General features: G+C 49.6%; 9 protein-coding genes across 9 annotated transcripts; 5 read left to right on the top strand and 4 right to left on the bottom strand.

Moving 5' to 3' along the window:
• Nucleotides 1-36: 36 nt before the first annotated feature.
• T069G_02933 (n-acetylglucosaminyl transferase component (Gpi1) domain-containing protein) lies at nucleotides 37-2,922 on the top strand (the record flags this gene model as incomplete). The annotated part of the gene is made up of 7 exons (XM_056170143.1): nucleotides 37-156; nucleotides 248-340; nucleotides 539-664; nucleotides 725-1,856; nucleotides 1,919-2,380; nucleotides 2,441-2,541; nucleotides 2,602-2,922. The coding sequence occupies 7 exons, from the start codon at nucleotides 37-39 to the stop codon at nucleotides 2,920-2,922; spliced, it is 2,355 nt and encodes a 784-aa protein (XP_056031035.1).
• Nucleotides 2,923-5,074: 2,152 nt separating this feature from the next.
• T069G_02932 (uncharacterized protein) lies at nucleotides 5,075-5,800 on the bottom strand (the record flags this gene model as incomplete). The annotated part of the gene is made up of 1 exon (XM_056170142.1): nucleotides 5,075-5,800. One exon carries the CDS (start codon nucleotides 5,798-5,800, stop codon nucleotides 5,075-5,077), a length of 726 nt encoding a protein of 241 aa, XP_056031034.1.
• An 801-nt stretch (nucleotides 5,801-6,601) lies between these two features.
• T069G_02931 (uncharacterized protein) lies at nucleotides 6,602-8,950 on the bottom strand (the record flags this gene model as incomplete). The annotated part of the gene is made up of 3 exons (XM_056170141.1): nucleotides 6,602-7,485; nucleotides 7,549-8,556; nucleotides 8,611-8,950. 3 exons carry the CDS (start codon nucleotides 8,948-8,950, stop codon nucleotides 6,602-6,604), a joined length of 2,232 nt encoding a protein of 743 aa, XP_056031033.1.
• Nucleotides 8,951-9,469: 519 nt separating this feature from the next.
• On the bottom strand, nucleotides 9,470-11,170 carry T069G_02930 (pyridoxal-dependent decarboxylase conserved domain-containing protein; the record flags this gene model as incomplete). Its single annotated transcript, XM_056170140.1, has 4 exons — nucleotides 9,470-10,594; nucleotides 10,645-10,689; nucleotides 10,750-11,037; nucleotides 11,093-11,170. 4 exons carry the CDS (start codon nucleotides 11,168-11,170, stop codon nucleotides 9,470-9,472), a joined length of 1,536 nt encoding a protein of 511 aa, XP_056031032.1.
• Nucleotides 11,171-12,893: 1,723 nt separating this feature from the next.
• Nucleotides 12,894-14,012, top strand: T069G_02929 (uncharacterized protein; the record flags this gene model as incomplete). The annotated part of the gene is made up of 1 exon (XM_056170139.1): nucleotides 12,894-14,012. One exon carries the CDS (start codon nucleotides 12,894-12,896, stop codon nucleotides 14,010-14,012), a length of 1,119 nt encoding a protein of 372 aa, XP_056031031.1.
• Nucleotides 14,013-16,227: 2,215 nt separating this feature from the next.
• On the top strand, nucleotides 16,228-17,022 carry T069G_02928 (ras family domain-containing protein; the record flags this gene model as incomplete). The annotated part of the gene is made up of 1 exon (XM_056170138.1): nucleotides 16,228-17,022. The coding sequence occupies one exon, from the start codon at nucleotides 16,228-16,230 to the stop codon at nucleotides 17,020-17,022; it is 795 nt and encodes a 264-aa protein (XP_056031030.1).
• A 741-nt stretch (nucleotides 17,023-17,763) lies between these two features.
• Nucleotides 17,764-18,555, bottom strand: T069G_02927 (AMMECR1 domain-containing protein; the record flags this gene model as incomplete). Its single annotated transcript, XM_056170137.1, has 1 exon — nucleotides 17,764-18,555. One exon carries the CDS (start codon nucleotides 18,553-18,555, stop codon nucleotides 17,764-17,766), a length of 792 nt encoding a protein of 263 aa, XP_056031029.1.
• Nucleotides 18,556-22,711: 4,156 nt separating this feature from the next.
• T069G_02926 (uncharacterized protein) lies at nucleotides 22,712-23,812 on the top strand (the record flags this gene model as incomplete). The annotated part of the gene is made up of 3 exons (XM_056170136.1): nucleotides 22,712-22,902; nucleotides 22,958-23,182; nucleotides 23,239-23,812. The coding sequence occupies 3 exons, from the start codon at nucleotides 22,712-22,714 to the stop codon at nucleotides 23,810-23,812; spliced, it is 990 nt and encodes a 329-aa protein (XP_056031028.1).
• An 852-nt stretch (nucleotides 23,813-24,664) lies between these two features.
• Nucleotides 24,665-26,258, top strand: T069G_02925 (WD domain, g-beta repeat domain-containing protein; the record flags this gene model as incomplete). The annotated part of the gene is made up of 4 exons (XM_056170135.1): nucleotides 24,665-24,702; nucleotides 24,826-24,994; nucleotides 25,062-25,671; nucleotides 25,738-26,258. 4 exons carry the CDS (start codon nucleotides 24,665-24,667, stop codon nucleotides 26,256-26,258), a joined length of 1,338 nt encoding a protein of 445 aa, XP_056031027.1.
• Between the last annotated feature and the right edge of the window lie 426 nt (nucleotides 26,259-26,684).

The raw sequence follows: 26,684 nt of genomic DNA, 5'->3' as shown, positions 1-26,684 counted from the left end.
GCCAGCGGCATGTCCTACAAGCAGCAGTAACGCTCTATGCACCCCTTCTCGACCGTGACCCTCGGCATCTTCGTCGCTGGCTACATCACCGCGCGTTGGGACCTCGTTACTCGCCTCTATGAGCTGGCAATATTTGCCGCGGAATACGGAGTTGTTGTAAGTCGCAATGCCCTGCACCTTTGCGCCCACCACGCCTGAGCCTATCTGGGCATGTCTAACGTCCATCTTTTATTGTCTCTGCTTCTAGTTGCGTGCAGCCCGCGGCATCGTGGTCTTGAGTGCCTTCTTCCTCGCCATCTTTGTGCCAGTAGCCCTAGTCGCAAGGAGGGAAACAAGACTTGTATGTTGCTATATAAAATCCCCGAGATTGAATTGCGAAACGCCATCGCTCGAGCTGGTCTTAAGGCTAACGCGAAGTAACTACAGCACCCACGAGAACAAGGAGCTGGAATATCTGCGCGAGAGCAGCTTAGGCGACGAGGCTCCTTCTGAGTGCTGTGCCTCGTCCTGTCGATAACCATCCTTTGTCATGGTAGAGCATGATGGGTTGATGAGAGTGTTTTGGCCGACAGACATTCGCAAATCTGATCGCACTGGTGTTGTTGTTGGATGGAGGAACTCAACGCTCGATGTTTTCGTCGTCACCATCCTCGAAGATGTTGATGTTAGCTTTTTCATTATCCCCCTTTTCCTCCTGAAGTGACCTCATTGCTAACAGTTCTAGGCGCATAATGTCGAGTTCCATCTCAGGTCCGGTACTTTCTTCCGGAGTGGTCCCCACTCTCCGAGCCGGATTTATGACCTCTGTGGGCACTCGTCGATGCATGTTCTAGGTATTTCCAATGCGGCAAGTCAAAGCGCGGTTGACCCTTCGTGGGTATGCGCCAAGACAAGCACTAACAGCCGTTACCCCCGGATTTCCTGCGCCAAGGCCTCCAGTATCCAACTCATCCTCTACGACAGGCCGCACCCAAAAGGCATGCAGTACATATCCCTCAATCCAATAGCGTTGGCTTTAGGGGACAAAGGATCGCTCCCCGAGGATGTTGCGAGTAGTGAAGATGACAGCGAAGAGACCAAGCAGGAAAAGGCAATCAAGGAAAATCGCCGTAAACTGGCCGAGAAGCTGAAGCAGCACAGCATCGTTAGGCGAGTTGCCTCCGCCAGAGACAAAGCGCTGCCCAAAATTGTCAATCAGGTCAATTGGTCCTGGGAGCTGGAGCAGGCGTTGCAGCAGAACGTGGGACGGCTTGGACCAAGACCGAAGCGAGGCCTTAGTGTCTCCGAGAGGGTAGTGGAGTCGGCTACGACAATGCGGAACTATGTGCTCGTGCAGTTGTGGACTCTGTTTTCAGTATACCTCTTCCCAATTGTACAAAAGGCTTTCATTCTGGTGCTGCTCTTCCATAGGATGGTGGCGGAAATCCTCCTCATTGTCTTGGAATTTCGAGCCAAACCAGGGTATGCCGCCCTCAAGGATATCTCTGCAACCGCCCAGCAGATTGAGATTCGTCTCCAGCAATTCTGCTATTGGCCGATGCAATATGTTACTCTCCGCCAGCGGAAAGCCAACTGGGCAAGTGTCACTACTAGCCATCCGGACTACATTCGTTTCTACAACAGCCTTTGGCTTGTTGCCAACGATGTGATTATCGGTATGGCTGTAGGCTCGTACATCATTGAGCACAAGGACTGGGTTGCAGATCAAATTCGAGATCTCCTGCGCACATACACGGTAGAGGCACTCCAACGCGGCATATCGTGGCTTATGGGATGGCCCGCAGGCCTGAAATTGAACGGTGAATTAGCTGCCTTTCTTGGCGATTTGTTTCTCTGGGTCATTGACTATTGGTCAAGTAAGTTGCAATTCGCTTCCCCCCGCAGAAATTCTGCAAACTGACATAGCCTCGCGTCGTAGGTTGCATCGAGACTCTAAGCCCCATGCTGCCACACATCATTTGGTTCATTGGGTTTTCGTCTTTTGCAGGGGCAAGCATGCCTATCGCAATGTTTTCAGATTTATTATCGGTTCTCACCATGCACATCTACTCGTTCTATCTCGCGTCTGCAAGGATATACCACTGGCAGCTCACCATTTTGCGGTCTCTCTTCCATCTATTTCGAGGGAAAAAACACAATGTCCTCCGCAATCGTATCGATTCGTGCGATTATGACCTCGATCAGCTGCTTGTTGGGACAATTCTATTTACCCTTCTATTCTTTCTTTTGCCCACAGTGATGGTTTTCTATCTCAACTTTGCCATTGCTAGGATGATTATCATATCACTCAAGGCAGGCTTTGATACGTTGCTATCATGTTTGAATCATTTCCCACTTTTTGCCTTAATGTTGAGGTTGAAGGACCCAAGTAGATTACCTGGTGAGTACAAAATGGCACAGAGCGACATGAAAGACAGCCACAGAGGTTAACTCGGACTAGGTGGCATTCATTTTGAACTTCGAGATACCCATGAATCTAAAATCCCCGACACTAATGATAAACTTTTTAATGAGCCCCCTACTTCCATTATCTATCTCAAGGTATGAACTCTTCTACCTTATGACTAGGAGGAAAAAAGTGGCCCTGACTGATCTGTACAGAACATTCCCCTTCCCTTCCACGACATGTTCAACCAATACTTTCAAATGGCTCACCGCATACGCAAGCACTACCTATCACCGCGAGTGTTGCTTTGTTTGGTGACTGGACAGTTTGTCCCTCCGATTAACAGAAAAAATCTGTATAGTTTACAGTACAGCATGTTGCCAGCGAGGAGAGCGACTGTGTGGGAGATGTGGCGGGCAGTGAATATGGAAATCGACATTCCCCAGAAGAAGCCGTTTCATTTACCAAATATTCCCGCGTTGCAAAACGGGGGTAAACGGCCAACAGGGTTTGGTAGAACTAGGTCAAGAGATTAGAAGAAGAAAAAAGCCAAAGAAATATGGTTTTCTTGAGAAATGATCTCCAGAAGTATGTGCCATCGATTGCGGTACGCCTCGAAAGGGGCTTGCTCTAGTTTTTCATCGGTAACTTTATGCTATCAAGCTGCGTGTTCCTGACCAGGCGCGACGTCCTTGGGGTAAACTGGCTTTAACAAAGCTGCGCTTTGTGAAAAATGAAGCAACCACAGGTCCCTTTGGAAGTATATTTCAGCTGGTCGACTCATATGTGAAGGCTCGGGAGAGTCTAAAGAAAACGTATGAGCTACGCGGCATGACACCAAAAGATAAACAACCTACCCAATGTTGAATTGCTCTCAAAGATTTCTCACAATCTATAGCATATTACCCGATCTGCTCCAACTTCCTGGAGAGCAAAAGCTTCTTGGCGGAAGACCGTTTATAATCGTTTATACACTAACAGCCCTCCACCTCGACTTCAGAATGTCACCCACGCCGGATGCCGAGTTATCAGAACTCGTTGATCTCTCGACCAAGCTACTGCAGCTATTAGATTTCGAACATGCCATGTCTCACTGGGAGGGGTCGTCAATGCCAACGATTATACTGACTACCCCAACCGGACAGGAGATGGACATTGATACAGCGCCTTCGTGGAGAGACGTCCAATTACCAGCCCACTTAGTGAACCGCGACAAAGGCAGCAAACACGCCAATGGTAATGCCGACGGTAATGGAAATGATAAGAAAGAAAAATCCACGTGAGTCTCCTTTAGATCCCTCAGAAATCAATCTGGGCTCATATAGGCTGCTTAGGACGACTGAAACAATCCTGACCGAAAAGAGACAGGCCATGGTCACCTCCGAGCCAAGAGAACGATAAAAAAAATTAGAAAAAAAGTTCAAGGTGTAAACGGAAGAAGAGTCGGCGAAATTGAAACTAGGTGTAGGAATAATATAGAGGGCCTTTCCCTCGATCAGCCTGATGCCAGCGACAAGACTACGCTCTAGAATTACCTCCAGCACTTAGGCCAATCCCCCATGAAATCCACATCCGGCTATCACACGGCACTCTTCTGTTGCGTGATGACAATTCGGGTTGACGACGCCTTCACTTCGAGTCACTGAGAGACAGGCCTGGCTCAAGTTCTGTATTCTTTTCATGGAGTTCTTGATGGGTTTTGTTTGACAACAGTGGTATTCAAATGGTATTACAAGAGTTACATCTACTGATAGATGGAGACATGGATTTGGTTGATATATAGGCGGACTACCTATGATACCCCTTTGCTAGATTTCACAAAATAAGATGATTATATTCCACTCAGTGCCTCTTCATACTTCCTCTTCATACCCCTTGGTAAGATCATCAAGAACAAACGGTTTTCTCTGCACATTTGGACGTCACAAACTATCAAATGCGTCTTGTGTATGTATTATCTTGATACCGAGAGCACCAATAACATATCTACAACCCCCCTGCTATCTTCCTGGTAGGCCTCTATTGATTCCTCAAAAGTTGAAGTTGATATTCAACTGGAAGTGCTACTGCCCTAGAAACTACTAAGTGATGGCCACCTATGGTAGAAAGCACTTTCTGTTTCTCTCTATTCTATAGGTCAAATTTCTCATTGATTCCAGTGCTGCCTGCCCCATCTTGGTGCTGATATAACCACACCTAAGGGGAAAAGTGATGCCTCAGGTACATTTGCAGGCATGCACATTCGCCAAGCAGAAAATCATGAGCTCAACTTTTACTCTTACAATTAGTGACTCTCTTCTGCGCTTATCGCGTACCCTCTTTAACCGTCTCTCTAATAGTTTTTAAAAGCACATTCATGAAACTTCTTCATAATCCTTGGAATGGTCTCTCTGTGGCCTCTCCAGTACATCTATTCCAGGTTAGACTCTAACAAAGCAAACAGCCGGGCAGGGACGGCAGCACTGACAATGTCCTGCAAGCTACCATTGTTTGACAAACGGCTTCTATCTTGCTCTCTCTGTTCCAGAACATTTAAACTCGGTATGATACCTTGAAATAACAGGCCTGATTCATGACTAATAAAGCATCAGCATCTCATGCCCCTAGCCGTACGAAAACGATAGCATACGTACTCTTTTGCAGCAAATTTTTGTCATCGAACATTGTAAAACTCTATCTCAGTTTCTCTCAGCGATTGGTGCCCGTCATCTCGGTGTCTTCATCGTGACTCTGAGCTGCTGAAGTCCCAGTGTTGGTGTTTGGTACCGGATATTGCGCGGTCTCTCCAGCCGCTGGGTAGCGGACAAACGACTCTGGACCAGGATGGGACGTGGGGAAACTCTGGATTCCATGCTGGCTGGCGGGCAAAGCATAGAACTGGTTGTTATCCCAATATTGCTGCTGTTGTTGTGCTCCGAATTCGGCAGTCCCAAAGGTGCCCATACTGAACTGTGCTGGAGCGTTTACAAATCCAACGCTTTGGCCTGTAGAAGCTGTCGAGGCAACTCCGGGGAATATCGACGACTGCACTGGGAAAGGAACAGGATGACCATGCGGACCACCAATGGGCCTCGCCATGAAGTTATTAGCTGCCTGAATTGAACTGACGTTCAAAGGGTTCTGGAACAGCTCCTGTCTTGGCAGAAAACTCTGAGGCTGAAATGCTGGATCACCCTGCATTACGTTCGTCTGGGGGTAGTTGGGAGGGACACCAGGCGCAACTCCCGTGAAGACACCAGTACGAGAAGCTCGAGGGGTCTCTTGATCATCTCCATCGTGGCGGGTCGGATCGATAGGAGTTCCGGCACGAGGAGTGCGGTTTCCAGGGGCAGCCCTCTGCCTGGCCCGAGCCGCGGCTTCGGCAGCGGGAGTACCTGGGGCGCACCCAGTCACATCGTATCCCTTTCGAGGCATCCTTCTTGTTGTTCGCTAAAGATAGCGAAAGAAATTCCTAAGAAAGATTAGTCATGGGCAAGGAGAAACAAAACCCGGAAGCAAGCTGCGATTTCGGGAACGAGATTGGTATGGGACGCGCCTCACTATATTTATGTTATGGATAGGATGGTACTGTTACGGAATAACGGATGAAATGGTGAACCAAATGCGTTTGATGAAGTAAAACGCTACGGAGTTAATGACATGATGCCAAGCTCCCGAAAGTTGCGTCAGGAGAATATGCGCGGTCCCTTGTTGCAGATAGAAGAATCACTTATTGATCAGTTCGCAAAGGCCATTAACCGGCCAACTAAAAGATAACTGAGAAGAAAGTGACAATGCTCGTTTAATTACAACGGGACGGAACGGGTATCTGTCGGTTTGCTTCGAGGAAACCTCAAAGGAGCGAAGTGAAGGAGGGACTGAATTTATAAACGAGAAGAGTCCATTTGACTGCCAGCACCAAGTAGTTCAATACGGAATGCATATTTGCCCTCAATTGAGCCGGCAAGAGTTTAAGTATAATCTCAGAGAGGGATTTGAATGGGCTGGCCGTTTGACATCCATTTTCTTAAAAAAAAAAAAAAAAAAATTATAAATACTCAATATCTATTGGGCTACAAATAAACTATCCAGATAGGCAGCACCCTTCATTACCACCCAAAACCACAATGAAAGTTTGTCTACTGGGTACGCGAGATATACTAAGCTCCTGCTAAGAGAGGGATCTATAAACAAACAGATGCTGACAGCTTCGGTCTACAAAGACGGTGTGTCGATTCACTCTTCGGCATCAGCCATCTCGACATCCTCGTTCTTTGACTTCTTCTTCTTCTTTTTCTTCTTTTCCTGTTCCTCACCATCTTCTTTTACTTTTTTCTCTTTCTTCTCCTTTTTCTCTTTCTTTTCCTTCTTGTCCTTCTTGTCCTTCTTTTCTTTCTTCTCCTTCTCCTCCTTCTTCTCCTTCTCCTCCTTCTTCTCTTCTTTTTCGTCGCCATCTCCGCCGATTGCCTCCTCATTTTCGTCTGCTTTTTCATGAATCTGCTCAACATCCTCGTCGTCCTTGACAGCCTTCTTTTCGCCATTCGCCTTTGCCTCCCCCTTGTTCTTTGGCGCAGCCGCAGCTGGGGCCTTGATCTCATCCAACTCCTTCATCCAGTTCTTCCAGTCAAACCGCCGTGTTTTCCACATATCTCCCTTCCACGTCCGCCAGACGCTCCTTCCCATCCATGACTCCCTCAGCTGGGATTCGTGCGCTCCGAGGGCAGTCATAATCCTGTCCTTCATGTGCTGAGGGATGCTCCAATCCTTACCCTTGCTAGGGATTTCAGCGATGGCATTGATAAGGTTGTGGCCATACTGAGATGTTGCCATGTCGGGTATGTGTGGCATCAGTGTGTTAATGAGACTCTTTTGGAAAATGGAGTTGGTGGACAGCGTGTTGATGGCGGTAGTGAGGACGGTGACGGTTGGTAGAGACGTATTGGCGAGGCGGAGGACAATGTCAGACGGCAAAGCATTGATTGATTCTTGAACACCCTTGGATGGGCCGGATATTGAGAGCAGAGTGGTAAGTAGATTGGCGCCGTGGGATTGGACGGCATACTCGTTCTTGGTTAATTGCTGTACGTCCTTCTTCTTTTTCTTCTCTTCCTCTTCGCTGGCTGAAAATGAACACAAGGTCATAACTAGATCAGCAGGCTGGCTGCCGCATCCCTCTTTCAAACCCTTCATCAACTTTTTGATTTCGTTATTGATATTTCTAGCCGCGCATCGTTCAAAGAGAGTTGACAAGACGTTATATCTTGTTTTGGAGACTAACTGAGGAATCGTCGGCGCAATTTGATCGACGGCCTTTGCGAGGTCATCCTTACCCAGCCGCTGAAGCACTTTGATAGCAGGGTAACATGAGATATCGTTACGGACATAGCCTTGTATCCTGGGTAGGAATATGTTCTGGTTAAGAGCCTTGAAAATCTTTCCTGGCGCATGCGCGACGAGCGTTTCGATAAGTCGCGAGCCAATTTGGTCGTATATCATGCCGTTGACGAATTCGGAAGCCGCAGAAGAGCCATCAGACAGTGATCGGGGAGCGTCGGGGAGAAGCAGCTGGAGAAGGGAAGGGGAAGCGTCGTCGGCTTTCCCATCCTCACCCTTGGGCTCACCCTTGTTGAGCGTTAAATCAAGTTCCAGAATGAGCTGCAGAATCGGGTTGCCAATGGGATGTTTGGCCAGGACCTGGATTCCAGTAGCATCCATTCCTGCTACCGAGTCTCGCATGATCTTGTTGGCTGCCATAGTAAAAGATGCCGGCACTGCTCGCTTGCCGTGGTTTTGCGCATCTGCTGCTGTAGATCCGACAACTGTAATCTTCTCCTTCCTCTTGCTCTTTAGTAGCGTACGCGACGACTGTTCTTCGAGAGGCATTCCGGATAATACTAGTAGCAAGACTCGCAGAGTATGTGAAGCGAATCGGTCGGTGATGAGATAACCCAAGCTGCCCTCAAGCTCATCCAGTGTTGCCAAGAATAGATGTTCCATGGAAGCTTCAGGTTGTTGCGCATCGACATCTGCACCCTTGGTATCCATCACAAACCCGGTAAAACCAGCAAGCTCTTGCGTGACAACACCGGCAGATCGGAGGAAGAGCGCCTCGCAGCAGTGGCTAGCAAAGCGGTGCTGCACCAGCGACAAAAAGTGGCCGCCAAAGGCTTCAAACAATTGCTTTTTCTGGGCTGTGGAGGCGAGCTGTATCAGTCGCTCCATCAGCCGAGAGCAAGACTGGCTACTAGCGACCTTGAGCTCTTTGCCCTTTGCTTCACGGTAGACGCTCTGCAGAAAGATGTCTCGCTCCTCGGGGGTCGGAAATTGGTTCAGCTCCAGCATCTCATCAGCTCGTCTGAAGTATTCTTGCTCGTCATCAGCCAGCATGCCGAAGAATTCCCTTTCGCCGGCATGGCCTTGGTGTTGTGAGAATTCTTCGTCACCATATCCGTAATCGTTGCCGTCGCCTTCGTCATCTCGACGCTGGCGCTTGTTGTCGGCATCGAAATTCGCTTCGGTATCGTCGTACCGCTTCCTCTTGCGCTCATCGCGATCACCTCCTCGTTTTGTTCGTGGTTTCGGCATTGTGTCGGTGGCAATAGAGTGGACAATTTGCTTGGTGTAGAGAGCTGCGATGAGCTTTGGAACTTTTTTTTTTCTTGGACGAAGATTATCACCGATAAGATCTTATCGTGGCTAGCGCAATTGGCAGGGATTTGAGAGGCGTCAAAGTGGGGAAAATGAGTGCATGAATCTCGAGAATATGTTAACCATAGGAGCAGCATGCAGTAGAAAATGTTGGAAAACCCCCCCTTTTTTTTCAAAATAAATATATATATATATATATAACTCAGTATGTTATACATTCTTAATAACTTTGTCGAAATGCTACTATTTTAGAATGATAAGGAATGCCATTGTTTGTGTTGAAGATTATCTTGAATCAAATGCCTGTGTAAATTTATGTCGAAAATATCTATGGTTTCTTACAATAAATCGTCGGTGTGAGTGTACAGAGTACATGTAAAAATAGATCGGGCCACATAATCTGGGAATCTATCTAATGGATGCCATATATGTCTGATGGATGATATAGCCCTTGCTTCACAGGGGAATTCCCTGTCCTAACTCGTTCATGGCTTTGACAAGGCCTTCAACGGTTCCCTCCAGGGTCTGCACATTGACCACGACACGCAAGAAGCTACCGTGGTCACCCGGAGCGTAATCAACCATGAATCCTCTGCCAACAAGTGCATGAGCAATCTGCTGCGTTCTGGAGGTATTCACCTTGCTGTCAGAAGGCAACTGGCCCCCAGGAGCCGAATAGAAGCAGACCTGGAGACAGGGTGTAGGATACGATGAAACCATGACAAAATTACCAGTTTCTTGCAGAAGCCTGAATAGATAGCTAGCCATATCGAAAGCGTGATCGATTTGCCGCTCGAATCCGTTGGCGCCATAATATAGCCAGGCCAAAGCAACCTTGAGCGTGTCTCCTCGCCGGCCGCATTGCAGCGTCAAGTCAGCCAAGTCCCAGATTTCGCCATCGTCGCTTCCGTGGAAGAGATATCCTGCTGAGGTGCTATTTGCCTGTTGGAAGATACGCATATCCGGTCCCAGGAGCAAGGAACAGGTGACCGGCGCATTGAGCATCTTGTGCGGGTTAACAGTCAGCGAGTCAGCCAGATGCGAGCCTTTCATCTTCCAGCTCTGCGCCTTTGAGAAGATGACGCTGCCGCCCCAGCTTGCGTCGATGTGCATCCACAGGCCAAACTCTTTACAAATCTTGGAGATCTCTTCAAACAGGTCAAAGGAGCCCTTGACCGTAGTGCCGGCCGTCGCGTTAACATAGAACGGCGTCTTCCCCTGCTGTTTGGCAAGCAAAACCAATTCCCGGAGGGCTTCTGGCTTCATCCTGCCCTCATCGTCCACAGGAACCGCCCACACGGCAGATGAGCCCATGCCGGTTGTCATTGCGGCCTTCTCCACGGAATAGTGACCATGGGCACTTGTAAAGACGACGAAATCATGCTTGCCGTTTCCTTCCGTCTTGCTTTCAGGGTATAGCGTATTGCGAGCTACAATTAGAGATGTGAGATTGGACCCACTACCTCCGGGACATGATACACCGCCAGCGTAGTGTCCGTCAAATCCGAACAGGTTGGCAAATGCCTTAGTAGTCGTCTTTTCAATGATAGTCAACGCCGGAGAGACGTGGTAAACATGTAGCTTGAGAAATGTTAGGATATTTAAACCACAACTTGGAAGGAATCTCTTACGTTAGTGTTCAAAACAGATAGTAAGAGATCAGCTACAACTCCGACCTAGCACAGCTGTCTGTCAACTTCGAATTCACAAGCTATTCTGACAAGGTTAGCACATACTGGTGTATTACTTGCGTACAGCTTGTCCATGAAGCCTTGATCCCATGTGTTAACGCTGTATTTGAGCAGCCTCTCAATGCCCTGCAGGAGGCCATCTTTGCCTAGTCCCTCTTCTGGGAGAAGGAACTTCAACCTAGCAACGAGGTCTGAAGGCTTTTTTGAGTCAATTAAGACGTTGTGAGGTTCTCCATTCGCATTCAACCCCAGATTCCCCGTAGCCTTGTGAGCCGCAGCATCATCGGCGGCCTTGATGAAGGGAATAATGAGCTGCTGAACAGACTCTAAAAGCTATGAGAAAGACTTAGTAAACGAAAGGTTCAAATGACCCAAAACATGTACGCACATCGGCCGTCTCCACTGCCCTGTTAAGCTGGAGTTGAGGTCCGCCGTTGCTAATGATACCGTTGCTAGTGGCGGTCATGGTGGGTGGTTTTACGGAGCCAAAGAGGGAAAATGATGTTGAGAAAAGGTTCAAGAGCGTAGACACTAAGATAACAAAAAGAGCCACCCTCTTTATTTACTTGGATTAAATCGCTCAGCCTCACTCGAAGAGAAGCAGCGAAGATGACAGAATCTAGTCAGGGAAAAATGGAAACCTTTTCTGTCACAGTTCACAGGGCTTACGAGGGATACAAGGCTCCGAATTTCGGCCAAATGTCTCTACGAAGAGAAGGATCACAGATTGATATCCCACGCAGACAGATCCTTATATCAGCACTAGGGTGAAAATTGAGAAAAAAATAGTCAACCGAGTCTTTACCGCATCGACAGCCAAAGCACGCCTTCAAAACCAAGTGAAAATGGGCGTCCGAAGAGTTTTTAGCCTCTCGGCAGAATCGCTATACCAATTGCGCCATTGAGCGGCCGTCTGTCGTTTTTCTTCGGCTTGTCGTTCGGCCTGTCGGGAATTTTTTCTCACTTTGGGGCTGCGCGGATGTGTCGATACCCTTGGTAATTGGCGGTTAAAGACGCCGCTAACACCAGCTAACCCACACTACCAAAGTACAGGGACACTATTGAAGCGATGTTCCGAATTACAATTGCCGTGCCAGTGGATCGCGTTGGGCGCTCATAAAAAGACTTGCAATGATAATAGCCCTGCTTGAAGACCGTGAAAGTGCCCTGATACGAAGCTTCAGTGCTTGACCATCATTGATCTGAATGCGAGTAAGACACTGAATCATGCACTGGCCAATAAGCTGCATAAGTAGCCATGAAGTTGCCTGTCTAGGAGGATGACAATATCTCACCTCTAGCCTCTCGCAATATCAGTGAGACAAGAGAAGAAATAAGGCGACCAGTGATATCGCAGCCCAGTTCTCAAAAGAGAAAGGCATCTACATCGTAGGCATAGAGACTCACCTGTATTGAATATCAGGCTGCATCACGCTAGTCGAGGAAATAAACTGGGATACTTTTACTGCATGATGATTCGTAAATGAGATGGCATTTCAACCAGCCATGACGCAATTGCATGTATGACGATCAATGGCTGCAAAACTATGCGCCATGACGATAGCAAAGCCTCATTTTACCTACAGGAATTAATGAATGCTTGCGGATTCCGCTCCAATAACCCGATACCAAGACATCGAATGGAATCGACAACTCCCACACCAGTGTGAAAGCACTATACCAATTCTACGAGGTGAAATAAAACAGCCAAGCCGAATCGACACTGCCACCGCTCTTTTAATTAATCATTACCACCATCCCAGCAGACGCTGATACACGACATTACATGCTGTGGGCTGTGGGGCATGTCTGTTCGTGTATCCCCACGTTTTTATTCCCCGTAGCTAAATGACTGTTCACAAGCAACCCCCCAGCGTAGATCGTCAATTGTATCGACTCACTTGCAGAGTGTTTATTGACAACTGATTAGCGTGTTGATGTTTCCCCTTGGTTTCTCTCTATCTCTGTTGATAAGACATATATTTGCAATAATAATGAGAAGATTTGTGTGCACACCTGTAGTAGCCGATCCCAGGAGCCTTGTCTCTTTCTGTGAATCGAAACAACAGTGCACGCGGACAAGCACGGTCCAGATGTCCAACAGCCAAATCATGCTGTCAAATTCCGTCCCCCGCTCTCTATCCAAGTCGCGAGAACAATACAATGCTTCGCAGTGACACGTCACGACAATGCCACAGACACCAATCCGCATCATAGGGGCGGGAATCGGAGGACTGACCCTCGGCCGTTGTCTGCTCAAATATGGAATCCCTGCGGTTCTCTACGAGAGAAAGCCCTCAAGTCCTTGTCACGATTATGGAATCACGCTCCATGCTCCGTCATATCTGCCTCTTCTGGACATCCTACGCATAGACGAGTTTACCTTCAGACGCCGCATGGCGGTCGATGGATTATTGAGCGGCGGCGGCAACATCGAACCAGGATTTTTCGCTACTCCTAAGAGAATTAACTCAACATCGTTCCGTGCTCATCGTGGGAAATTTGAGAAATTGCTCTGCGAAGGGCTTGATATTCAATGGGGAAACTCTCTCGAAAAAGTGGAAGAGGCACCTTCGGGGATGATTCTTCACATGCAAAATGGGCAGAAACTGGAGAGCACATGTATTATTGGGGCTGACGGACCTCATTCCATTACTCGAAAGTCTCTCTCCCCTAATACGTCATTCAACGTTCTTCCCTATGTTGCTTTCAATGGCGCACGACATGTGAAACGCGAGCTCTACAACAGTGTTTATGCTCCAGCTTTTAATGGCTCCATAGTTATAAGGAAGAAACAAGGCGACAAGCTCCTAAATCTGTTCGTCAATGAGCAGCAGGAAGATGCCGTGAGCATTAGTTGGACATTTTCGCGGCCAGCCAGAAGCTCCATCGATCCGCTCCATCGGCCCAATAGGCCAGTATCAGAGGCGACAAATATCCCAAAGGAATTTTTCGATGAGATAGAACAACTCCATGGACTGGATCAGCCTTTTAAGGGAGTGTTCGATATAGAGAGGTTACAAAAGGAACGGGTTTTGCATTGGCTTATGAGGACAGTCCTAGTCAGTCACCAGGAACTTTGTACACTTGCAAACAAGGGCGTCTTCTTTATAGGTGATTCAGTTCATGCAGAGCCTATTCTAGGCGGCGAGGGTGCAAACAATGCTATTATAGATGGCATGGAGCTTGCAAAGTGCATTTCAAAATTTGGACAAGGGGGTATTGCAACTTGGTACGACTCCCGATATCCCGCGTGGAAAGATGGTATTGGCAAAAGTGAGCAAGCTATTGCTCTCATGCATAGATAGTAGTATCAAGATTTCAAATCACCTCTACGTTTCTTTGGCAGAAGGGTTGCATTGAAATAACTATGGAGCATCTAGTATAAATATTATCGGTCTGTGTATTCGCTGCGCTCTCTGGTTAGAGTAATAAAAAGTGCTTAGTCCCTTACCTGGATAATGTAGGGTAGGAAATTTTGGAGTTGTGGTAATATCCAGGCTTTTTTTCTCTTGAGTTTATTACCAAAATTTGATCAGGAATGTTATGAGACGCAAAGATAACTCTTTCTCTACGGAAGCATGCATGTCAACTAGCTATGATCCGTAAACAATCGTTTCTTAAGGGGGCTCATGTGCTTTGATTATGCCTCCACGATCCCGCATGTTTTTCGTTTGGAGTCTTGCCCTCTCAATTATTTAGATATAACATCCATGTCATCCATCTTCCCCTCCCCTTCCTTATGAATGCAACCTACCTAGGCGTAGAATAGGTTAGTGGTGGCAAATATCAGCGTTGCATCATCTTGATGAGATTCTGATAGGGCCGAGGGCGATGTGCTTTGACTGCGGCATCTGCTCGATGATGCAGAAGACTCATGACTTGCAGGCCCCCTGAAGCTCCACACGGGCGGGCACGTTCAAGCGTGTGCTAGTGCTGGAGCTCGTGCCCGTGCTCCGTTTGGCCAGAAAGTCGTGGTCGTGGGCTGTTTGTATGCAGCAGGGAGGTTCGGTATCACAACCACAACCGCCGAGGGCCGCACAGCCACCAGATGTCGCCGACTGGAATACTGTAAGGGTCAGCCTGTGAAAGATGAAACCAGGTAATACAAGGCGACAATGGACAACAACAATGCCACCTACCTGAATTATCGCAAAGGATCCGTCTCCCCCCTCTCTTCTCCCAGCCTGCATGGTTGGAAATGACGCCCTGAGTTCCCCCATCGCAACTCACCACCACCACGCCAAACACCAGCATCATATGCCCATATCCATATCCACACACGGAGCATTTCATCAGCCAATCCCTCCCTACAGGCCCCGTTAAGGTTCACTGGACAATGGCGGGGACGTGCCCCGAGTGTCTCTCGCCTAGCAGCTCCGGACCCTGTCCTATCGGCGACGAGCGAAATTGCCCGGGGATGCAGAAAGCCAGAAAGCCGCACGGGAGATGCCATCATCAGAACCCCTGGTCTGCATCCCTCTCCGCTGGCCGCGGGCGTTCAGGTTGCATTTGATCCTTTTTTTCTCTTTTCCCCCTCTCTGCCACGGCTTGCTCTATACCTGTATGTCCCAAGTACTCGCAGTAGCGTGTCCTTGTGAGCACCATCAAGACCCCAAACGCCAAACCTTAAAACCTCACCACTCCATATCATCACCATCTCGATGTCTTTTTGCCCTCCCCCCCTTGATGTCTGTCTGCATGATGCATGCTCTATAGCCGTACCAGTAAATCTTCAGCTCGCATTGGGCCCTAGCAACCGTCCAATATCCAAAGCTGCCACGAGCATCCCCTGATCCCTGGCATCGCTTCCCCCGGGCCCCTGGGCGGACCTTGTCCTCTCTCGGCCGTGCAAAATTTCGCCTCCACAGGCGCCAACACCCGGCAACGCCCATAGCTCTCGCGAAATCCCTGCCCTCTTCCGCCTTTGACAAATTGCCCTGCTTACCACTAAGCTAGGTGCGGTGCAGGCCCTGTCGGCCGCTTTTGATTTTCTCCTCTCATCAATTATCTGCCGGCGAAAGTGGGTTGCGAGGGTGTCTAGCCCGCGATAGCTGCCAGCTGGGTGGTTGGTTCGTCCAATTTGTTGCTCGATCCAGAACGCGGTCTCGCGTACTGGTACACCCATCTTCTCGTGTTGGCGCAAACTATCTTTTTTTTTCTCAGCAAAATTTCTTGCTTCTCTTGTTACCTGCTTCCCGTTTTCTTACTGCAGCGAGCGAGCGAGTTCTGAGTTGAGTAAGCGGACAATTGTGACGCTGCTTTGCATGTTCCGGGTTTTGCATCTCGAGCCAATATCACATTTCGTCTGCCCACGCCAACGACACCCTGTCCTCTGAAAGCACATTGCCCTCGGTCTCTTCTCTTTGCGCTTGCATAGATCTGATCGCATCGCGATATTTCAAAATTGAGACTCGGCCCAGTTCTCAATAGGTGGTCTACCTATATCTGAAATCGCCAAAAGCAAACTTCTCCTCTTCCTCCCCCTCTTCGGCGCAAAGCAAGCGCACAGCATCCTTCGCCATGGCAGCACAGACACAAACCCCCGTGCCCATCTCCATCACCATCTGCGGCGATGGAGGCTGTGGCAAATCCTCAATCACCCTGCGGCTTGTACGCTCCGCTTGGACCTCCGACTACGACCCTACAATCGAGGACAACTACAGCGTTACCCGCGTCATCGATGGTGTCACCTACCACCTTTGTCTCACAGACACCGCCGGCCAGGAAGAGTACCGCGGCATGTGGGCGTCTTCCAACCTTGGCGCCGATGCCTTCCTTATGGTCTACGACATCACATCGCGCGACTCGCTCGATGCCCTGCAGCACTTTGACGAGCTCATCGACATGGAGGCTGAGGTCCGCCTCGACAATGCTGAGCGAGCCCGCGCTGCCGGCATCAGCCCGGCCTACACTGGCTCCGGCGCCGGCTCCCGCACCGTCCCACCGGTCAAGATTGTCGCCGGCAACAAGTGCGACTTGCAGGACAGCAGGACCGTTCCAGCCGCCACGGGTCTCGAGTGGGCGCGCAAGCACGGCTCCGGATTCATGGAGACGAGCGCTCGCCTTGAGGTTAATATTGAAGAGACGTTTGCCCTTATCGTCAAGCGTGTAGTCGAGCGCCGTCGCCTCGCAGAGGAGGGCGTCCTGGACAACACTGAGATGAGCGCGCGGGGCATGACGAAGCCGTTAACTCCCCTGCCCGCTGGCACCGAGGAGGACGAGAAGCGCGGGCCAGGAGTTCGTGGCCCTATTCTCAGTGGAGACAAAGTTGGCCGCGGACAAGGTGGTTTCTGGAAGAAGCTGCGTTGTTGGTAGGCTATATGATGACGATGATGAGGTCGGATGCCACACGAGAAGGGGAATGGGGAGTAAGAGAAGAAAAGAGCCAATGTCTTTCGTTTTCCGTTTTAATAGTTTTCCTTTTTCAGTGTCTGAATTCCTGCTATTTGCTTACACAACTGGGCATATTCTCCTTTGTTTTCTTTGTCGTTGTTCACAGATACCATGGATATGTATGGCGGGCGTCAGGGAGAAATATGATATGGAATAAAAAGCATCGCGAGTGGAGATTTGGTGGACAAGAGTCTGTATTTTTACTATTGAAAGCGTCATGTATAAAAGTTTCACGTGTATGCAGCATATTGCCTCCTTATGGGCTTAATTACTCGAAGCAAATATCAAGGTGTTCTTGCCTTGTGAACTTGCATCTCTGAAATATCATCATCAGTCTTGATTCTTTTCGGTTCCCGATGTAAACGATTCAGCTTGTTTAGCTCTGGGCCTGGCTATCAGGTATATCAAAAGATTCTTGTTTTATTAAGAAAGGAACATATGATGTATGGAAAAAGCAAAAGTAAAGAAAAATCTGAGCTGGGAAAATCGTCTCCTCCACTCTTCCTTGCACGACACACGTCTATAAGCGCCGCAAAATTCGTTGTATATCATCCATTACCGTCCCAAATAATCCCACATAATACCAGTACCCAATGAAAAACTGTGTGTCCTCTGTCTATTAGAACGCCCGGCCGAGCTACATCATAATAGATGGAGCCTTCATTACTGCTTGCTTTGGACCCAGTCCCTCCACTTCTTGAACTCTGGATAGTTGAGGCTGACCTTCTTGCCCTGGTATCGAGTCACTTTGACGTCCAAGTCCTGCCACTTGGAACGGCTGCCCATCCAGCCTGCTTTGCGGATCAAGCTAAACAGTGTCTCATCTTTGGTCCATCCTTGCTCTAGCGCTACATCGGGCAGATATGTCGCACCGTAGCGGCGGCCGCGATCCAAAAAGGAGATTCGGATGCCGTGAGTGCCAATCTCCCAGTCGTGCGTGTCGTCCGCCTCTTCAAAGTCTGTGAGCAGCGTCACAGCGGCTTGGAGTGTGGGAAGCTCGCGCTTGGAAATCGGGTTGAAGCGTGTGTCTTGCAGGGCAGAGATTAGGGCGTATTCATGAATGCCCTCGGACAGTGGCTGGGACTCAAAGGTGCCGATGCAGCCGCGGAGGGAGACGTCGTCGTCATCTGGGTCGACTGTGTTCCAGGTGACAAACAGAGGAGCCGCTGTTGGCGGGGTGTCGGGCAGGGAGGATGTGGATGTTGCGGGAGTGGCAGCTCCTGCTGCCGAGAGCGACGTAGAAGACGACGAGGACGACGAGGACGAGACGCCGTCGGCAGCAAGGCGCCGGAGGGCCGGGTTCAAGGGAGCTTCTGAGGGGCCGGTCACGGAAGCGGAGCTGGCCTTGTATGCGGCCCACGAAGACTGGATCTGTTCAAGGGAGAGGGGTTTGCGGTTGTTGAGGTCGGCGTCAAGAGCCTCGAAACATACAACACAATGCTCGACGGTTGCCATACTGGGCTGCAGCGGAGACACGGACACGGAGGAGGCACGGGAGAAGAATGTCACGAGAAGCCAGAGGCGGCGAGGATCAGTAGGGGCCACTTGGTTGACTAGAGAGAGGATCGGAACCACAAAACCAGAGGCAAAAGCAAAGGGAGAAGCAAAAGCCCACCCGCAAGACAAGGCGGGGAAGTAGAAGCACATGCAAACGGGGGAATGAGTTCGTGATTCAGGACTTCGGAAACCGGCTGGCGGTGCTGGCGCTCTTCCCGAGCAAGCACCCCCACCTGGACTGACTGAAATACCCCGCGATGCCTGGCTGAGGTGGCTGAACAGGAATCCAAGGTTGGTTGCGGAAGAGGAGTCGAAGGATTCCTGTTAGAGTCCGAGTGCCTTGCATGACGAGATATTCCGAGCACTAGCCACGCAAGCCAGAGAGGAGGATGAGGCGCAGCGCACGGATTGTGTGGCGCATGTAGTATTTGACATCAAGTGCCGCACTAAACCAACTGCGGGGAGTGATGCTCCGTTGGTTTCTGTTTCTGTTTCGACTTGCGTTTCAATCGCCCGTGGCTAGGAGATGATTTTCGTCCTGTTTGTTATCTTGGCACCGGCAATATGAAGTGCATGGCTTTTTAAGAAGTGCATTTGTTAATCTACCAAAGTATTCTATGTCTGATTTGGCCCATGCAGCGATTCATCTGTCTCTCCACAGGTGTCAGCAACAAACAAATTCAGACGGGGCAACGGGGGTATGTGGCTGTTGGCAAGGTTCCTCTCATGCTTGTGATTGCTGCTGGAAAAACTTCTAGTACAGCATCATGCTGTTACATATATTCTTTCATTACATTTTAGTTTATTTTCTTTCACTCTTTCATATTTATCAAGATTCTTTTTACAACATACATTTCCTGCTCCTGAATTGGTCGCCGTGTATGGAGTATCGTTACTATGTAAACACAGTCAATCGGGATTTGATTCTGGCATGCTGTGGCTTACAACAAAAACTCCCAGCTTCATTTCTCAGATTCGTCGCCTCATACTCACTGAAACCCCATCAACCCGCATTCTGTTTCCTTCTTCTTCCCTAATTCATCATTTTTGTAACCGGAATTCTCACTACGCGCTGGCGCAAATCGCCCTCTTTGCTAATTTTGGCCCTGGCCAGGCCCCGGATGAGGGATCCTGAAGCACGCCTGCGTTTCAGGTCCGCTGCCCCCTTTCTCCGTCAAGGCTCTGATCGAAACAAATTCCACCGCAAATTCATGCTTCAATACCCTGCTCTCCATACTTTCGTTGCGTTGCAATTCCAGCAGCGCCTCCCCACGTTGCCGCTGTTCAAGGCTGCCAGTGGTGTTTGCCCACAGTCTAGATTGGACGGGGTCCAAGTGTCGCTGTGCTTTGGAGGCTGTTGTTTCGGGCCTCACATCGCCCGTGTTTGAGATGCTTCCGTCTTGCCGATGACAAGGAGCGTAGTGCGTTTGACATGTTTCGTAGCAAGAGCGCGACCTCGTACAAATAACGTCCGTCTGCCCTCCTTTTCGTGATTGTCTCTTTTTTCCTTCTTCATTCCTTTCAAGCATCCTTCACTCACTCCTCGTGTTACTTTCTTTCGGTTCTATCTTCTTGACTCTTGTCGCCGGTCGACTTTCAATCGCTTCTTTCTTCTTCTCGATCCTTTTCTCTTTTTGAGATAAAAAGCATATTTCCATCATTCAAAATGCAGTTCTCTATCATGACCGTTTTTGCCCTGGCCGCCGTTGCCGTTGCCGCCGCCCCCGCAGGTATGTCAGCCTTGACACCCTGCTAGACAAAATATATCCTTTATATAGGTTCTCGGTATATGAATCCGAATTCTAACTCCTACATAGGCATTGCTAAGCGTGACGTTGTTTCCAACAACATCCCTGCCAACGTCCCTGCCATGACAGACGCCTCTGGCAATGTGATTCCCTTCAAGGCCGAGGACGTCTACGTCGCTCCCAACTAAAGGGCTTGGACATCATGCAACAACATCAAACGAATCATTTTAGGGTTGGGATACAGTTAGGGTGCATTGGTAATATGCGTATATCGCTTTGTTAAGGAAAAGGAAGGGGAATGTGCAAGGAGAGCCAACGAATGTACACTTGGGGGGAGTGAATAGTTATTCTTAGGGTGTGAACAATATTTCAATACAGCGGCGCACCTCGTCAGGGGTGTGCCGTTATTTTTCTTCATATATTTGGGCGGCTATTTCATAAATCTCGTGACGAGACGTCGTAGACGCGTTATGGAACTCCAGCAGAAGTCAAGTACGGACTTCATACCCATCGGCCACGGTAAGCAGAGCCGCAACATCGGTGTCAGTATCCACCTTTCTCAGTTTAAGAATAGTATTTAGTGATTACTATCGTCGATCCAACGGGAATAAGAAACAACAAATTAATTTAGAGCGACTCCAATAGAAACCAGTTCCGGAGCAATGTGCTGTGGCTGAGCACACTTAAGCGGAAGATTAAGCGGATGGCCGCAGCGGATCTTGGGTGTGTGCCATGTACATACATACCTATATCTCAGGAACATTACTACTAGGTAGTACTTCGGTGTGATGGCTGTAAATCCGCTGGCAACCGAGTATGGAGTACTCGCGATCTAAACGCCGTATACTGTGTATTTGTAAACAGATTATATTCTCATATAATAGAAAAACTCAACGGATGTGAAGATACCCGGATGTAAATGCCAAATTACTAGGGAGTGCCTTGCATCTATATCGTGAAAGGTGGACGACATCTAACAGTTCCAAGAGCAGTTTCATTTCCAGGCATATCACCTGTGCTCCAGCAGATGCCTGTATGGAATATAGTCTGGAGGATTCTCATATGACATTGCTGTTGGTAGTTGGCGTTGGCATCACAAATACATCCTGTGTTGCTTTGTAAATACTCAATACCCAATACTACGTGTACAAGTATTGCCTGTAGCGATGCACCCCGTACAGGGACTCATCCGTGTGAGAAACTAGACGCCTAACTTGCGAGCTTTTCCACCGCCTGTCTGGATTTCTGTTGCCAATCAAGGCTCAACCATGAGCTGAACGACTCCACTTTGGGTGCCCAAAATAGCCCGCAAGGGTGTCATGTCAGCCTGGGTGCCGGATCCAAGTGGTGGGTTCGATCTCGAAAATTTGGCTCCATTGAGACTCTGCAACCCGCGCAGCTTAAATGCTGACATACATGCAATTGGTCCAGTAAACATTCCCTCGACTGTTGAAACCGAATGCGGACGATCGCTTTAACCCTTGGGTCGCCCGGCAACTTCGATTAGGCAAAAATAGAATCTCACGCTTCTCTGCTCCATAGCGAGCTCCGTTGAGCAGAGGACGGACGAGACTCGGACGAGACAGAATAGGTGCGCTTACGCCTTGTTACCAATGGCGTGATGTCCTCCTAAAGTCCGTGAGGAATATTACTCTGTACTCGTACCAGCTGGAGCCCACCCAGCAAGCACATCTGCGTGTGAATGGGTTCGGGCTCATGCAGCTCTTCGCTTCGTTGGCGAGGGCATTGAAGCTTGGGGCTGCGTTATTTGACTTGTCGTGGCACAGGATAATCCCTAGTGTCTCCAATAGAGAGAAGCAGGCTCAGCTCCTGTTCTCAGCCGCAAAAAGCCCCGGTCCCCCGCGCGTTTAGGTGTCCACATAATAGGCTGCCAAGTCCGTAGACAAATCCTAAAGTCCTTCCCTGGTTCGTGAGACGGCGGTGGCTCAGTCACCATCTTGTCTGGTGGACGGATGAGGCGCCGTGGGCGGCTCGGCTAGCCACGTCTAGCGTCTTCAAACAAGCGGTCTCTGATATTGTGGGTGGGGATTTGCGCCTTGTTATGGCTCGAATGAGTGGGAGCTGGGGCTGGGCCGCAGGGCAGACTTGATGAGGTTTAAGATGATTAAATAAATAATCGATCAATAAATAAAATGGTGGTAGCCCGCCTATCGCAAGAGACTTGAGGACCCAAAGCTGCTGACCTGCGAGCCTAAACAGCCCTACCATACTCAAGCAAAGCATCCATCATTTGACGGACATGCCCTAATAGACAACAGCTGGCCTCGACAATTCTTCTGCTTTTCTGCATCTCCAACCATAGGTTGAAACGTTCAAATAGAGGAGCTATAAGCTGCACGTCAATCATGGCCAGCCACAGAGCGCAAGCACAGTTCCAGCGTGCAAAATGGCGATTGCTGCTTCTTGCCCCAGCCTGGTCATTGCAGCTGACATTGGCATTTGGAATGCTGGGACTCTTCTCATGGAGACTTGGCGACACTATCCATCACTTTGAAGCCCGAGACAAGGCTGGTAAAGCCCCTGTCATCGAATATGTGTGAGTCCATATACCCTGGAGATCCAAAACGATATATGATGTTGATGATTCGAAGCTGGGAAGCTACCAATGTCGCACTGTCATCCGTCGTCGCGCTTTGCACCATCTTCGAGATCGCCAGATACTTTTCTGAGTCGCTGACTCCATGGACAATGCTATTCACGCACGTCGTCAAATTGGCATGCGCATCTGCCATCCTCGCTCTCGACGTAGTCATATATGTGCAACGAAGCGATGCTCGTTATTCCCTGGTTGGCCTTGGCATGGACGCCTTGTTACTGTAGGCAATTTGTACAGCAGCAGAGTCATGAATTTGTAAAGCTGACAGGTGGATAGGGTCATTGCCATTTCGCTTGCCATTTATGCCATCATGGCGTATCGTCGGCTGTCCAAGTATGACGATTACTCTCACCCTGTCAACGTCAAGCCATACGGCTTCAACGATGGACTGGATGGCGACACACCATACTCTTCGTTTTCAAGCCGGACCGGATTGCGAACCTCGACGGACAAGCGGGGATCGCTTGGATCAGAGCGTCTCAGCATTGGATCTCTCGGGAGATCCCTCTCGAACCCAACCCTCATCCCACCAGTGGAGCAAAGGCCGAGGCGCTATAGCCACGAGAGAGATACGCAATTTGACGAATACATGGTTCGCAAGACTTCGGGCGGCTATAAATTCGACCCTACCTCCTCAAGTCCTCCCAGCGACACGCCCTTGGGAGATTCATTGACAGCAATCGGCGCTATCCATTCCCGCTCAAGAGGGTCAAGTGTATCGCAGACCATGAGCTACACCAGCGATCACGTCTTGGTTTCGGTGCCAGAAGAGGAGGGTGAGATGGTTGAAGCGCCAAGGGATTCCAAACGGGACCACGAGGCTTTGCTGGTACACGATTCACACAAGTGAGGGCAACAACAGGAGATGGAGTAGAAGGTCTAGGTAACAGAACTGGTCGATCGACAAGCCCAGCACACGCGTGGAAGAGGCTGGTTGGCGGTAAATAAAAGATACCCGGGTCAAGGAGGGAATTTTGGCCCCTCACATATGGTGGTGTACATGGTCTGGCGTTCTGATATGGGTGGAACTTGCGGAGATATTGATGCTACTATGAATTTAGAGAGTCGGACTGGATATAAGGATATAGAATTACAAGGGGGATTGAAACAGCCTCGTACAGCTATTTGGCGAGAGCATGAGTTCAATAACCTGACGATGAACTTGCGTCGAAAATATGAAGCAAAGCTGATTTAAAGGCAGCTGAACCTACCTACTGAAAATCGGGGCACTGTTTACTCGCGCATATTATATCGTAACAAGGAAGCGGCATTCTAGCTAAGCTAAAGAGCCCACTTGAGATCATTCAAGATGCACCATAATCATTGGGCTGGGACTCGGGTCACGTGAATCAAGGCCATGAATTCAAAAGCACAGTACAAGTACATGCATCCGCAATTCCTTATTGGCGACAATTGAATCTGGGGATTGATCTCGGCGAGATTCAATTTCCCTCTCCTACGTCCTCCTCGGATTTTACCGCCTGTTTCCCAGAGCTTCGTAGCTGCGCCAGCACCAAGTCGCCGCCACGAGTTCCCACTTGAACGGCTAAACCACCATCCCACCTTCGCCCAGACCGCCTAGGTAGTTCCTCGAAACGCGCCCAACCAATTCATGTCGAGCGTCGAGTGCGGCTTCTAGCCCATTGTCTAGAGCTGCGCAAGGCTGACGCGTGGCCAGAGGCGCACCCCAAACACCGTCACCATGAGTCGAACACTGCCCGCCCGGCAGGCCGAGGAGCTGTAGGTATATGGCCACTGTTTACAAGGGTGGCGGAGGGGCACAGGACGACGGGAGAGAGAAGCTTGAGACAAAAGACATCAGACGCCAGAGCGGCCTTTGCTAACTATGAGGCTTCTGTGTAGGCACAAGTCGATTATAGCGTATCTCGCGGCGAACAACCTCGCGAATACCGCCACAGTGCTCAGGGAGGAACTCGACCTTGGGGAAGACGTGTTCGATGCGGCGATGACCAAGAAATATGAGACTCTGCTAGAGAAGAAATGGACGAGTATTGTCCGGCTACAGAAAAAGGCATGTCCGTTCACCTTGGCTGCCCAGCGCTTACCCGACGGCTGTCTAACAGGCGTTGCGACCCCAGATTATGGACCTTGAGACTCGAAACGCGGAGCTTCAGTCCGAGGTTGACAACGCGACACCCTCGTCGCTCTCACAGAAAAACAAGGACCCCGCTTCCTGGCTTCCGAAAGCCCCCTCACGACATACACTCGAATCGCATCGGGCGTCTGTCACCTGTGTTGCCTTCCACCCAAGATTTACGTCGATAGCCTCAGGCTCCGAGGACTGCACCATCAAGGTCTGGGACTGGGAGCTCGGTGATCTGGAGCAGACAATCAAGGGACACACAAGACCAGTTTTAGACCTCGACTACGGCGGCCCCAAGACCGGCATCCTGCTGGCTTCGTGCAGCTCCGACACGACGATTAAGCTATGGGACCCGGCAGACGGGTATAAGAACATACGCACGCTCTCAGGCCATGAACACAGCGTCAGCGCAGTACGCTTCATCCCCTCTGGCGGCACTGGATTTTTCTCCTCAGGCAACATGCTCGTCAGCGGATGCGGCGACAAGACGCTTAAGATTTGGGACGCCAACACGGGATATTGCGTAAAGACACTGAACGGGCATGCGGGTTGGGTGCGAGATGTGTGCCCATCCCTCGACGGAAACTACCTCCTGTCTACAGGTGGTGATCATACTGGCAGGCTGTGGGAACTCACAGTTGCAAACCCCGAGACAAAAGTCACTCTGATAGGCCACGAGCACGTCGTCGGCTGCTGTGCTTTTGCACCCCCTGCCGCGTATGAGCATCTGGCTGCTTTAGCGGGCCTAAAGAAGCCTCCACCAGCGACCAGTACATCAGAGTTCATGGCAACTGGGTCAAGAGACAAGACAATCAAGCTGTGGGATGCCAGAGGTAACTGTATTAAGACCCTGGTCGGTCACGACAACTGGGTCTCAGGCGTCATGTTTCATCCTGGAGGCAAGTATCTGCTTTCCGTAGCAGACGACAAGTCGCTGCGATGCTGGGACCTCAGCCAAGACGGAAAGTGCGTGAGAACATTGTCCAGTGCCCACGAGCACTTCATCACCTCTCTGAGATGGGCTCCAGCGAAGCCCAAAGATACCCCTACGGGTAACGGCACAGCGAATAATGATAACGACAACGCATCTAGAAGAGCGGCGGCTGCTGCATTAGATATATCCGATGCGCAAATACGCTGTGTTATTGCGACGGGTAGTGTCGACATGACCGTCAAGATATGGGCAAATTAAGGAGGGACAGAGAGGCAGGGGGGAGGCTGTATAGGGGGAAAGCTAAAGGGTGAAGAACCGATCCAGTTAGCATGCCCATCGTGTCATGAAAATGACGAGCCCAAAACCATGACTACAACGAGCACATACACACACAAATGGAGATGGCGGAGGGGAGCGGATGCTGAATACCGCTCTAATGGTGTTATATAATTGATGAGTTGGCTAGCTGAGCGTGGGACTGGGTTTTTGGGTGGACTAGAAGGGGGGGTTATTTGGACGAGAGAGCACAAGAGCGGGGGAGCCAAAGAAATTTACCACAAAGTTCATTGCAAGCCATTTCAAATACGCCGTATAATTGTACTCTTTTAGCTTTTGTTTTACGTTGTCTCTGTCACCAGATATATGTATGCGTACTCCTGATTAGACATTTGTGTGATTTTCAGA

The sequence above is a fragment of the Trichoderma breve genome, chromosome 2 (genome assembly GCF_028502605.1).
Source record: "Trichoderma breve strain T069 chromosome 2, whole genome shotgun sequence".
NCBI classification, from domain to species: domain Eukaryota; kingdom Fungi; phylum Ascomycota; class Sordariomycetes; order Hypocreales; family Hypocreaceae; genus Trichoderma; species Trichoderma breve.
Note: the sequence above shows the minus strand (reverse complement) of the source record. Positions and strands in the feature narration are given on the sequence as shown.